Below are 13,376 nucleotides of genomic sequence, written 5' to 3' on the forward strand. Positions count from 1 at the left end.
GTGACCCCACTCACTCAGAAGGCTGAGCTCTGGGAACTGCAGTTTGGGGAAGGACAGTCTGTGAGACTCTTATCTCCACTAAGCTACCAAAAAGAGCCCGAAGTGGAGCTGTGGCTCAAGTGGTAGAGAGCTAGCCCAGAGAGAGCAAGACAATGCCTCTTCCAGCTGTTCACAGCTAGAAAAGCCCACAGATAAGTACATGAGAGGATGGGCTCGGCAAAGTTAGTAAGGCACAAAAGAAAAATCATTTTCCTTTGCCAGTGCTGCGGATCCACGCCAAGCCCCCATGCAGGCTAGGCAAGCACTGCTGAGTCACACCCCCAACAGTCTTTATTTATTCATCCATCTACATTATGTAGATGTATGTGTTGCATATCTTTATTTACTTATTTGTATATTTCATATATAACATATTCACATATGGAGAGAGAGAGGAGAGAAAGCTTGAATGTCATTATCAATTGAAGAATGACTACACACATAATGGGATACTGTCACAGAAACACGAATAATCTAGACTTACCAGAATCAATGTAGATAAATTCATAAACAAATGCATAAACACTATTCACACTAGTCAAAATACAGAAATCAGCCAGGTGCAGGTGACTCACGCCTGTCATCCTAGCTACTCAGGAGGCTAAGATCTGAAGACTAAGGTTTGAAGCCAGCCCCAGCAGGAACGGTGCTTCTCTCCAAATAAGCACCAAAAGAGTGGGAAGTGGAGCTGTGGCTCAAGTGGTAGAGTGCCAGCCTTGAGCAAAAAAGCACAAGGACAGCACCCAGGCCCTGAGTTCAAGGACTGGCACATATATAAATATATATATACATATATACATATGTACACATATACATATGGAATCAGACTAAGTGATCATCAACAATAAATTTTTTAAATGTGGCATATATACACAATAGACCAGCCATAAAGAATAAAATTATGTTATTAGCAGGAAAATGTATGGAACTAGAGATTATGGAAGTGAAATAAACCAGACTGAAAAAGTCAATTATCACGTGTTCTCTCTCATGTGAGATCCAGTCCTTAAAAATGAATGACAGAAGCCAGGAGCCAGTGGCTCACGCCTATAATCCTAGCACCTCAGGAGGCTGAGATCTGATGATTGCTGTTTGAAGCCAGCCTGGGCAAGAAAGTTCATGAGATTTTTTTTATCCCCAATTAAGCAACAAAAAAGCCAGAAGTGGCGCTGTGGCTCAAGTGGTAGAGTGCTAGACTTGAGCAAAAAGAAGCCAGAGGGGGCTGGGGATATGGCCTAGTGGCAAGAGTGCCTGCCTCATATACATGAGGCCCTGGGTTCGATTCCCCAGCACCACATATACAGAAAATGGCCAGAAGTGGCGCTGTGGCTCAAGTGGCAGAGTGCTAGTCTTGAGCAAAAAGAAGCCAGAGACAGTGCTCAGGCCCTGAGTTCAAGCCCCAGGACTGGCCAAAAAAAAAAAAAAAGAAGAAAGAAAGAAAGAAAAGAAAATACACATTAAATTTTAGCAGGCAAAAATAGAGATGAGACTGTGACCAGTAAGAAGAAATAAAAACATGTACATAAAATCAACCCAGTTATAGCACGCATCAAAAAAATAAATAAATGGAAATTTGTATCGCCACATTTATGACCAAAAGTCCTCCTGTATCTCAGACACATGAAGGAAGAGCTCGCAGCTTCTTGTCTCCAGGCGCCCCCAGGGGCTCACGAGCGGCTTTGTAGATTCTGAGGTCAATAGCATGAAAACTACCACCAGGTTCATTCTAACCCACAGTGACGCTCCCTGGATTTAATATGTTCAGAAGCAGTTTTCCAAGAATATTGATGTTGGGCTGGGAATATGGCCTAGTGGCAAGAGAGCCTGCCTCGTATACATGAAGCCCTGGGTTCAATTCCCCAGTACCACAAATATGGAAAACGGCCAGAAGTGGCGCTGTGGCTCAAGTGGCAGAGTGCTAGCCTTGAGCAAAAGGAAGCCAGGGACAGTGCTCAGGCCGAGTCCAAGGCCCAGGACTGGCCAAAAAAAAAAAAAAGAAAGAATATTGATGTCAATGGGCTTTGGAGAAATGTATTAAAAACCATCACTATGACAGTAAATAATCTCTGTCCCCTCCACCCACCTCATAATCTGGGACTCACACCCGCACCAAGGAGCCAACAGTAGGAAGACGTGGTGCCTGTGACCCAAACCAAGGAGCCTCTGGGGCTGGTCCCCGGCTGGCACCCACGTCGCTCGGCCGCGCCGGCCCCATCCTGACAGGCTGCTGCTGATCTGCTGTCCTGCGTGGCCACCGGCTCCCTGAAACAGGCACTGGACTGTGTCTCCTGTCACATGCCTCCTCGCCCACAGCTCTGGGAGCCCACAGGGACCCGGGCAACAGCAGAGCCTGTCTCGGGTATCCTAGTGTGTCCTGGGAACAAACACAAGGCGGCCTCCTCTCCAGCCGCTTTCTCGGGAACTGGTCCCCCTCGCCACGCTACCTGTGTGGTGCCAGTCCGTGCTCACCTCCGCTCTAGTGAGCTGGCTACTCCCTACACTCCTGACTGGGCCAGGAAGGCCCTGCCCCACCCATCTACAGAAAGCACCCACAAGGGACAGAGTGCCTGAAGGACCTGGCCTCCAGGTGCACTGTGACGTCACTGCAGTCGTACCTGGCCTTCCTTTCCTGCCCTGGCTTCCGGAGAGCACTGGTCGCCAGCCCCCGGGATAGAGCGTTCTGACAGCAAATCTTCCTCTCACGTGACAAAAGCAGCGGGTGCTTCTTACAACTCAGAGACTATGAAGGAAGACGTACAAGTATTTTCCACATGCCACACAGCAGAGGACCTACGGAGCTGCCAGGCTTGTCCAGCCTGCGTGCACACTGGGCCACCACTGCCCACACCTGCGGTGCACACAGAAGGCATCCAATAAATGCTTATTACATCTAATTCTCCCTTCTTCACTGAACAAATATTTGAATCACTAAAGATTTTAAAGAAAGGATTTATGTTACAAATACAGTCACTGCTCCTCTCAAAACACATTTTGCTAACACCTCTTAAAAGTCCCATGCTGCCAGGAGCTAGTGGCTCACGCCTGTAACCCTAGCTACTCAGGAGGCTGAGATCTGAGGACTTTGGTTCAAAGCCAGCCCAGGCAGGAAAGTCCATGAGACTCTTATCTCCAATTAACCACCAGAACACCGGAAGTGGATCTGTGGCTCAAGTGGTAGAGCACTAGCCTTGAGTTGAAGAGCTCAGGAACAGCGCCTAGGCCCAGAGTTCAAGCCCCATGACCGACAAAAACAAAAAAAGGAAGGAAGAAAGAAGGAAAGAAAGAAAATTAACCCAACACAGGATGAATGCTGAAGGAAAAGGGCATTTCCTTATAAACCCTTCCACGAGGCAGCAGTTGCCCAGCAGGAATATACCACAGCATTGCAACAGGCCTGGGGTCACGGAGTGACAGATGCCGCTTACTCTCAAACAGAAGTGGCAATGAGTGCTCCTCCAAATCCAAGCCAGGCCCAAGACGGAAGAAATCCTCTAACTCTGAAATCCTACTGCAACTCTGTGGCGAGCCACAGAGCCACGGCTCCTCCGAGACTCCCTCCCAGTTCTGAAGGGGTCCTGCAGGGAGGGAGGCCCCCCGTCCCACCCCTCCCTGGCCTACCACTTACAAGCCATCCATCCAGTGAGGACAGGGGCAGCCAGTGAGCCACGTGCTCTCGCGGGACGTGCCCGTCTAAGATCCACAGCGACATGGAGGGACCGCCTTCTCCAATACCCCACCAGCCCTTGCCCCGCCTCTCCACGCATGACCTGCCCACACCTAACTCCCGGATCACCCTGCTGAGGGCGCATCTGTCATCCGGGAGACGGGGGTTCGCATCGCCTGATTTCACTGCACCCCAGTAAAGCAAAAAGGCCCACAAGGAAACAGGCGGGCACACGGCACTTTCAGGAACTCAATGGATGAAGTCTAGCCATTCGCACTGGGCTGCACTCAGGCAGGCACCGCGTGGGGGGCGGGGAAGAAGGTGAAACAGGACAGCCATGGTGGTCCCACCTGTGCACACCCCTGCGGAGGCCCCTCCAGCAGGGCTGGATTGCAGCCTCCCTGCGGAGAGGGTGAACATCCAGGAAGGGCCTTGGGAGAGAGTCCATGACCCTTGCTGGGGTCATGGAACCAGAAAAGGCAGCCCGGCGGGGGGTGGGGGGGGAGCAGGGGGGACCAGACAGCACATGACGGAGCTCCTCCATCCCAACTGCTTTTACTGCAGAAGAGGAGCCACCGCTGTTCTCAGCAGCTCCACACCCATCGTGACCCTCAGTGATGCCCCCCCAAAAAAGAGGAAATGGCACTTCAGAAAGGGGGAACAAAAAGGCTGGGGATACGCAAAACAAAATCCCTCCCCTCCCCCCAGCACAGGGCCCCAGAAATAGGAAGAGCCTCCTGATGGCTTGGCCTCCCATCTGCAATAAACACCAGGGTAGACCTGGAGGTGGCTGCTCAGCTCTTCTAGAAGAACCTCCTGAGACTCCGCCAAAGGCCGTCTCTCCCTGCCTGAGGACACCCCCACAAGGGCCCCCCCGGCCTGCAAGTCGCATGGTGGTCTGACTGCCCCCGGAGGGACGGTGCCCTAGCTGGCCATGCGCAACTCAGCCTTTTCAAGACACACGGGAAGAAGGCTGTGGTGGGGACGAGAAGTCTGGTGCTGTGCTGGTTACAAACTCAGAATGGATGCTGACTCCCCAGGTTCAAAACCAGACTCTCTACTCACAGGCTGCGCCTCCAGGCCGTAGCCTGAGTCAGCTTCCTCATCTGAAGACCACCAGGCCCCCGCCCAGCAGGCGTGCAATAACCATCGTAGTTGGGTCGTCCGGCATCCCAGCCAATGCCATCCCGGGGCTGTTCTGCAGGGAGTCCCCAGGTGCTCGAAAGGACAGCCTGGCCAGCATTCCAGCACCAGAGAGATTCTGTGGGACGCCTCTCAAGCCCCTACTGCAGGATGCCCGGCTCCTGTACTGGACCAGTATGCGAGGAATGGCGGAGGGCGGCGCTGCCAGGGAAGGAGGAGGGGGCGGGTGTCCCTCTGGTACAGGGCAAAGAGCCCCCAAGTGGACCATGGCAGCCCTGGCGCCGCAACAGTCCTTCCATCGCAGCAGTGCCAGAGCCCTCGCTTCCACGCGCCCCATCCACCCTCCCTAACCCTGCCGCTCTGTGACTCGAGAAAGGCACGTAACCTGAGTCATACAACCATCAGAGATCTGTCATTTTCAAGTCATTTTTGTCTTTATTGAAAATGAATCCAAGATCACCTGTCAGGTGCCAATAACTCATATCGTAACCAGGCCCCTCTGACCAATCCTAACACAACAGACTTCTGACCAGCGAAGCCACCTCTGAACACACCTGTGCCTTGCATCTGTTTAACATGCATACCTTCGTACCTCCTACCCTATTGAATATAAAGCAAATCTCTATTCCAAAAATGTCTCTGAAGATATACCTCAATGCTTGCTGTATTCTCATGGCTGCCACATAATAAATATTTCTCTGCCCTTAAAAAAAAAATTAACCCAGCTGATGGCTCACACCTGTAATCCTAGCTACTCAGAAGGCTGAAATCTGAGGATCGCAGTTCAAAGCCAGCCCAGGCAGGAAAGTCTTATGAAGTTCCAATTAACCACCAGAGAAACAGAAGTGATGCTGTGGCTCAAAGTGGTAGAGGACTAGCCTTGAGCAAAGGAACTCAGGGACAGCACCCAGGCCTTGAGTTCAAGTCCTACAAAAAAAATTTAACCCAAGAGAGCTGGGTACAATGACTCATGCCTGTAATTCTAATGAGTCAGGATGAAGAGATCAGGAGAATCACAGTTTGAAGCCAGCCCAGGCATAAAAGTTCACAGAACCCCAAGTCAACCAATAGCTAAGTGTGGTAGAAAGTGCTTGTCACCCTATGAGGGAACCTCCAGGCCAGCCCAGGCATAAATGTGAGATCCTATTCAAAAACTAAAGCAAAAGAGCTGTTATGGCTCAAGTGGTAGAACATCCATCTAACAAGTGCAAGGCCCTGAATCCAAACCCCAGTACCACAAAAACAAAAGAACCCATAAGTCTAAATTTACTAAATTAAATATGCAAGAGATAAAACACGGTTCACCTACAATTTATTGTTCAAAATGTTCCCAGATAAAATAAAAGACAAGAGATAGAATGGAGAGTGATCACTGGAGGAAAACAAAAAAAAGAATTCTATACACAGCAAAAACCAACCCTCGGGCTTTCCACAGCCCTCAGTGCCACAAAGACAGCAAGAAGAGAGAAACCATCCATGCCAGACACAAACTCCTGGGCTCCCCAAAGCCAGAGAGTAAGGGCCCTCTACAGATGCTACCCAGCGCCCTGCAGGCCCCCAACCAAGACCCTGAGACTAAGCAGCAAGGGCATGCCAAAGCTTCCCAACCAGGCCGCCCCCAGCACACTCCTGCAGAACGCAGCTCTGGAATCAGGCGTGTGGCACAGCTGTCATCAGACCAAAGTCCAGGCGTCAGCCAATTGCACTCCTTCCTAGAGCCTCACGGGGAGAATGTGTCTCCTGCTCAGCCTGGCTGTAAAATTCTGCTTTTGGAGTAAAACCAAGATTCCCATCCTCCCGCTGGCTGCCAGCAGAAGGCTGTTCCCAGCTTCTAAAGGCCACACCGCATTCCTTGGCTCCTGGCCCCTTCCTACGTTCGAGGAGGGAAGCAGCGGACCACGTTCATCCCATGTCAAATCTCTCCAATCACTCTTAACAGTTCCTGTGGTGACACTGGATCCTTCAGGTAACTGAGGACATTTCCCAAGTTTCGGTCAGCTGACTGACACCGAGGTTCCCCTGTCACATAAAGTATGTACAGGTTCCAGGGAGAAAGACACAGACATCTTTTGGGAAGGGGCAGGATTCAGCCTACTATGTCCCAGTCACTCAGACCCCGGTAGGTAACACGCCCAGCCTATGGTGAACGCACAGTGCCACCCGCCACCTCTCCCCAACGGCCTCCGCCCTCAGCTTTGCCTGCACCACAGCATCCTCTGCCCACTCCCTCCAACCTCCTCAGCAAAGATGACCAGTACCACCTCATGAAGCCCTTCAACATACATACCCTCATGGCTCTTAGGACCACGACCCACACCTTCCCCAAGGCCTCTAAAGCTTCTGAAGCCAGCCCACTGCAGCCTGCCCACCCAGGCCTTGGGCCTCCCCTGCAGGAGGCTGACCGCCCAGCCTGCATCCCCGCATCTAGTTGAACTGGCTACTTCTCCACTTCCAGGTCTCAGCTTATACAGGACTCCCCGGAGGGCGTCGCCATTTACCCACCTAGGACCCCCACAGTCCGCCAGCAGGCCTGGATCTGCGCTCAGTGCTCTGCAGTCGGTATTCACACCTACATCCTAACTGCCCCACCCACTGGCCTCCGAGAGCCAGGTCTGCTTGCCCAGAATTCAGCATCACCCCTGGTGCTTTGAAGGGGCTCACAGACATGTGCATGACTTTACCAGCCCTAGTGACTTCTCTCCTCCAACAGGTGGCCAGTGCTGGCCCGCTGAGCTAACTGTCTCGTTTGCTCAGTTCTCGTGGCCCTGATGGAGAAAGCGGGAAGCTGTGCTGGCCACAGCCCCGAGGCTGCTCCTCTGCCCCGCACTGGCACACCTCACCTGACAGCAGGACACGCACGGCCAGGCAGAGCCCTGATAAAACAGCAAACGTGCAACCACACTTGAAGGCTGCCTGTGTTTGCAAACCCGGCATGTGGGATTTGTCCTGGCATTTAAAGTCGAGTGTGGCAGGAATTCCAAGTGCAAATGCAGAGAGCAACAGCCTGTCAAGAGCCAGGTGAGTCGATGGCCGAAGAAAGAAGAGGCAGGAGAGTGAGTCAGAGACACGAGCCTTCCACGGACCTCCCACCCTGACACTAGCACCCTGGTGCCGGCCGCCACCACCTCTCCCCCACCTGGATGTTGCCACGGCCTCCTCCCGTCTCCCATCTCTCACTGCCTTCCCGTCTCTCTCAGTACAGCAGCCAAAGCAACTCTGGTAAACCAAAGGCAAGCAGTGCCCATCTCTGCTCGGTCCCTCCTAGGCTCCCATCCACCAGCCGCTCCCTAGGCCGCCCGGACCTCTTGTTCCGCTCCAGTCCCTCGGCCTGGGCTGCTCTCCGTCCAGTGACACGGGGTCTTTCCCCCAGCTCCTGCGTGTCTTTGCTCACATGCCATCTTCTCAGTAAGGGGGAGGGGGAAGCCCCAGCCACTTCATCACCAAGAAACAGCCCTGCTGCCCCCACCTCAGAGCTACCTGCTCCTTCATGATGGGTTTTCGTCCCCTAGTGGAGGCTTGAACCCAGGGCCAGAGGGCTGTCCTTTGACTTTTTCACTTAAAGCTAGCGCTCTGCCGCTTCCAGCTGGCTTCAAACTATAACCCTCTGATCTGAAGCCTCCAGAGTGGCTAGGATTACAGGTGTGAGCACTAGTGACGCCCGGCTCCACGCTGTTTTGATGGTGTGAACGCACCCCAACAGCTGCCTCTGTTAGCACAAGTACTCATTCCCTGCTCTCCCATTCCATCCCAAGCTCCCTGAGGGGATGGATCTTAGTGTGTTTGGCTCCCTGATGTAACTAACCCTCACTTCTGCAGTGGGTGGGTCCTGGCACAGGCTATGGGTTAAGTGAATACATGATCAAACTCCAAACGAGTCCAGGAGGCCACTCCTCATGTTATCAAAGAGAACTGAGCTACACCAAATGAGTCTTCGCCTGGTCACCACAGTCACTTAGCTCTAATGCATCCTGTCATGTCACAGACGCACAAACCAATGGCACCAGGGGAACTTCACACAGGTAACAGAAGGCTAAAATCCCCCGATAGCTTGTCAGAGGCCTTTCTACCTTATCACACTGGCTGGTTCATCCATCCAGGAAAGGAATTTCTAAGAAAGCCCCAGCCAAACACACAATCAAAGACCAGGCATGTACAAACAGGAGTCCACCAGCAAGATGACCTCTTAGGCATAACCTTGGCTGAATCGCCCATCTCTCCGGGTAATGTGGAAGAGAGTGAGGCTCCTCCACCAGTTCTCAGTACTAACCCTGTCAGTGAGGCAGCACAGAGAAGGTACTGTGAAGTTAGAGCTGCACATAAACTGACAAGGTTTTACAAGGAGGCAGGCTTCAGGTAAAATGGGAAACACAAGAAAGGTAAGCTAGGCAAGGGGGGAAGGAACACTCATCAGCTACAAGAACAGCGAAGTGACAAGCTCAGAACAGCATGCAACAGTACAGCGTTGAGGGAATCAGAAAGCCAAGCCCATCAGCAGTCTGTGAGCAAAGTTCAAAGAAAGGAGGGAGGGGAATATGGCTGACACCTGAGCAGCGGTCAAATCAGAAAGGACCTGAGACATCACCCATAAACGCCTCGGCACGGCTTGCATTTCAGAAACAACCAAGAGGCTTCAAACCAGGCTTGCCTCAGGGAGTCATGTGTTTTGAAAATGACAAAGCCCTGTGACACAGAGCACCAAGACTGAGGCCACGCTGTGATGGAATGTTTGGGAGTCAAGCTCCCTTCCCAGCCTCGTATTGAGACAAGTCCTCTCCCGCCTGAGTTCCCCTGGATGAGGTCTGCATTCGGTGAAAACAAGCCATCATCGACACCACTGAAAAGACCGGGCAGAGCCACGGGAGCTTGGCCAGGAGCTCCATGGGCACTGCAGTTAAGCAGGTGATGACCCAGGACGGGGAAAGGTGCACCAGGAGGGGGTCACGAGAAGGAAAAGGCCAACATCTTTGCTACTTTCCGCCAGGGAGCGTTCCAGCCTGACACTGAGACAGCAGCCTGCCCAAAGTGAGGGTCACAGGACCGAAGGGCAACAGGACTGATGCACAGGCCCAACCACTCCCCTCCATCCTCCCCTCTTCAGTGGCAGCCTCCAGCAATTCTCCAGCCCGCACGGCAACTCTCCAAGTGCAACACCGCAAGAGGCCACAAAAGTGCCTAAGACACAGCAGTATTCAAATCCAAGGGGGGAGAGCCTGCCTTTGGTAACACCAGCTTCCCACAAGAGACCTGGACTGTGTTCATTTCCTCTGGCACCCACAACAAGCCAATACAAATGTGTGGCTCAAAACAACAGAAACTGACTGTTGGTTCTACGACTGTGAATCAAGGTGTTGGCTGGGCCACGCTGTCTGTGAAGGTCTTTAGGGGAGGAGCCTTTCCTGCCACCTCTAGCTTCTGGTGGCTGCCAGCAATTCCTGGCTTTCCTTGGCTTGTAAAGACATCATTGCATCTCTGTGTCCATCTTAACAGGGCCATCTTCTCTGTGTGTGTGTGTGTGTGTGTGTGTGTGTGTGTGTGTCTCTCTCTGAGATGAACTTTCCTGTTCTTATGAGGCACCAGTCATATGCGTGGTCCCCTGTAAACCCAGCATGACCTCATTTGAACTTGACTACTTCTGCAAAGACCCTACTTCTAAAAAAGGTCACATTCATAGGCCTGGATGGCCATGATTTCAGGAAACTCACTTTTCAAACCATGCCAAGAGCAGTGAGAGCTGGAATCCTAGCACTCAGGAGGCTAGCCTAGGTTACACGGCCAGTTCAAGGGACACTGGGCTACGTATGGGGTCAGCCAGCTACATGTGGAGACCCTGTTCTCAAAAGGGGGGGGGAAAGGGGGGGAAAGGCTACGAATAGAGACAGTCTTCAATCCAGAACTCTACTGAACGGCTCTCATCTTCCATCTCGGCTCAGTTAAGGATGAATTACAGTCTAGACTGAAGAGAAACAAAAGGCCTCAAGACCTGAAATCAACACGTACAAGTCATGTGGCCATATGGCTCCTTTTACAAACTGAGCGCTGCGTTCCGCAGCATCTGCCCTTGTCAGAACTAGGATTCCCAGTCAGAACCTTCCACTTCAGCGTCTTCACACGCCGGACATGTTAGGTTTTGATGAATGCTCTTATAGCTAATCAAGCCCAAACCTGGTGAAATAAAATAGGGTCTCTGGCTACTTTGGGTGGTTCCCATCATCCTCTAACTTGCTGGGGCTGAGCAGTGGTAACTCCTGCTAAGTCCCAATCACTCTGACAAGTCAATTATCCAACTGGATGCAATGAATTTCAAAGTTTAAAAGTCCTCACACCACACAATGCTGTCTATTATGAAACACGGAACACAAAGCATTTCTGTGCTTGTGAATGGTACTAGTTAAGTCATTTTACTATCACAATTCTTAATACTCAGTACTCATGGGTGATGGCTTCTCATTCCTAGGGCCCAGTGGGACTCAGGGCCACACGGGTCAGAGGATGACACTGGAGCTGTGAGCTTTCAGAACGCACCGGGTATTTTCCTGAGGTGTTTTTTTTTAGTCGGATTCCGGCTGCTGGCACAGAGGAACTGCTTGGAAGGGGGGGGGGGGGTGTCAGAGAGTAGAAACAACATGGAAATTCACTGGACACTTCCAACCCTCTTCCACACTCCAGGCAAAGGCAGCAGCGCACTAGGGAGGCGAGGAGGCAGAGCAAGTGGGCCGAACACCAGCACCCGGCACCGAGTGACCTCCCCGGGGTGGGGGGGGTGGGGGGGGGTGGGGGGGTGGGGGGGGCCGGCCACTTCCTGACTCCACCACCGCCCAGTGCCTGACCCCCAAGGAGTTCCTTCCCGCCTCCCCCAGGGAGCCCAGGGCTTCCGAGGCGGCTCCAGGGCCCCCTCCCCGTCCCCCGCCCCCCTCCCCGCTCCCACCCCCCCCACCCCCTCCCCCGCGCCAGGGGCCGCGGTCCCCTCCCAGGCCGACCCCCGCGCCCCTCACGCGGCCCCGGGACCCAGAACCCCCTCCGCGGAGCCAGCCAACCCCCCCCCCACGCCGCCCGGACCCCGGACTCCGGACCCCGGCCCCCGGCCCCACCCGCGTCCAGCAGGCCACCGCGGCCACTTGACCTCTGACCCCTGACCCCGACCCGGTCCTCCCCGTCACACCCACCTGCCCGGGACTTTGCTGGTGCTGCGCTTCCAGAACTGCTTCCTGGCCCCGTCGCTGGCCATGGCCCCTCCTCATCCCTCAGGCCCGCGACCCCGACACCCCGACACCCCGAGGGCGGCCGGCCCGCTCCCCCCCCGCGGCCCGCCCCAGTGCCCCGACTCGGCCCCGGGTGCCGGAGCCCAGAACCGAGGAGCGCTTCCGCCTCCCTCCGGAAGTCGCGCCTCCTCGGTCCCGGAAGTCCCGCCCCCGGCCCGGGGACGCCGCCGCGCGGGGCGGCGGGAGCGCGGGCGGGGCCGGGAGCCGGCGCGCGCGCGGGCCCGGGCCGAGGCCCCTCGGTTCTCCTCTGAAACCAACCGGCGCCCAGAGCCTCTGGGGACTTCCTCCAGGCGAGTCCGGCGTGGGCCCCCGGGCCCCACCCTCCCGTCCCGACGGCCGGCCCCGCCCCCGACGCCGGCCAGCACGCGCACGCGCACGCGCACGCGGCCCGCACGCGCCGTCCCGTCCCCGCCCCGGGTTCCCGGCCTCCGGGAGCCAGGCCCCGCACGGCTGCCCCCGCCTGCCCGTCCCCCGCGTCTCCCGCGGAGCGCCTGGCACCCTCCGCGGATCCCCGTCGCCGCAGCCGCGGGAGCCGCTCCCCCGGGCGCAGTCTCCAGGGGCGTCCCCGGTGGCTGACGCCGGGGAGCCCCTCTGAGCACCCCCGCCGCGGGCGGCCCCACCTACCTGCGTGACCTCCAGGGGCTTCCAGAGATCCGTGCGGACTCCTTCCTGCACTGCTCCGAGCCAGCCGGGACGGGACGGGACGGAGGCGGGAGGTCAGGCGTTTGGGGCCAGCCTGGTCTGCACAGCAAGAACCATCTCAGATGATTTTATTTTTTAATGAAAAAGAGCTGGGGGTGTATGCATCTCAATGGTAGAAGTGCGTGCCTTGCCTTGCCTTGCCTTGCCTGCATGAAGCTCTGGGATTGATCCCTAGTACTGCAAAAGGGGAGACATGAAAGGAGTAGGGGCCTGAGGAATCCTCTCCTAGTAGAAGTCAGGAAGGCCCAGACATTTCTCCTCGACTGCAGCTCTGAGACCTCACCAGATCCCTGATGCCCTCAGGGATTGCCTTCAAATAACACTGGACACCGGGTAGATGCTCATCGGCTCTGTCTGGTTTGTTGCAAGAATTGAGTGAGGACAGGTGCTAGGTCAGCAGGGCTGCCACGGAAACGGAAAGGAAAGGAAAGCTGTGAAAGATGTCCTTTAGTAATTGCTTACTTAGGGACTTAGGGTCTACTGCTGCTTTCCTCCTTGCTGTCTCCAGGTAAGGAGCGGGGCTGAGATGGATAGATTTGAAGGCTGTAAGACTAGCCACGTAAAGATTG

The 13,376-nt window shown here is 54.7% G+C and overlaps 2 protein-coding genes across 4 annotated transcripts in view; one reads left to right on the forward strand and one right to left on the reverse strand.

Moving 5' to 3' along the window:
• Positions 1 to 12,208, reverse strand: part of Tbc1d22a (TBC1 domain family member 22A) — a 267,451-nt gene extending 255,243 nt beyond the window's left edge. For all 3 annotated transcript variants that reach the window (XM_048353885.1, XM_048353877.1, XM_048353871.1), the window contains exon 1: positions 12,010 to 12,208. In XM_048353885.1, coding sequence (XP_048209842.1) covers positions 12,010 to 12,071 — 62 coding nt within the window. In that variant the 5' untranslated portion in view covers positions 12,072 to 12,208. The remainder of the gene's footprint in view (positions 1 to 12,009) is intronic.
• LOC125346505 (proline-rich protein 2-like) lies at positions 12,070 to 12,681 on the forward strand. Its single transcript, XM_048339125.1, has one exon. The coding sequence runs from the start codon at positions 12,070 to 12,072 to the stop codon at positions 12,679 to 12,681; it is 612 nt and encodes a 203-aa protein (XP_048195082.1).
• The last annotated feature ends 695 nt before the right edge of the window (positions 12,682 to 13,376 follow it).

Source organism: Perognathus longimembris, chromosome 1, assembly GCF_023159225.1.
Source record: "Perognathus longimembris pacificus isolate PPM17 chromosome 1, ASM2315922v1, whole genome shotgun sequence".
Classification (NCBI taxonomy): domain Eukaryota; kingdom Metazoa; phylum Chordata; class Mammalia; order Rodentia; family Heteromyidae; genus Perognathus; species Perognathus longimembris.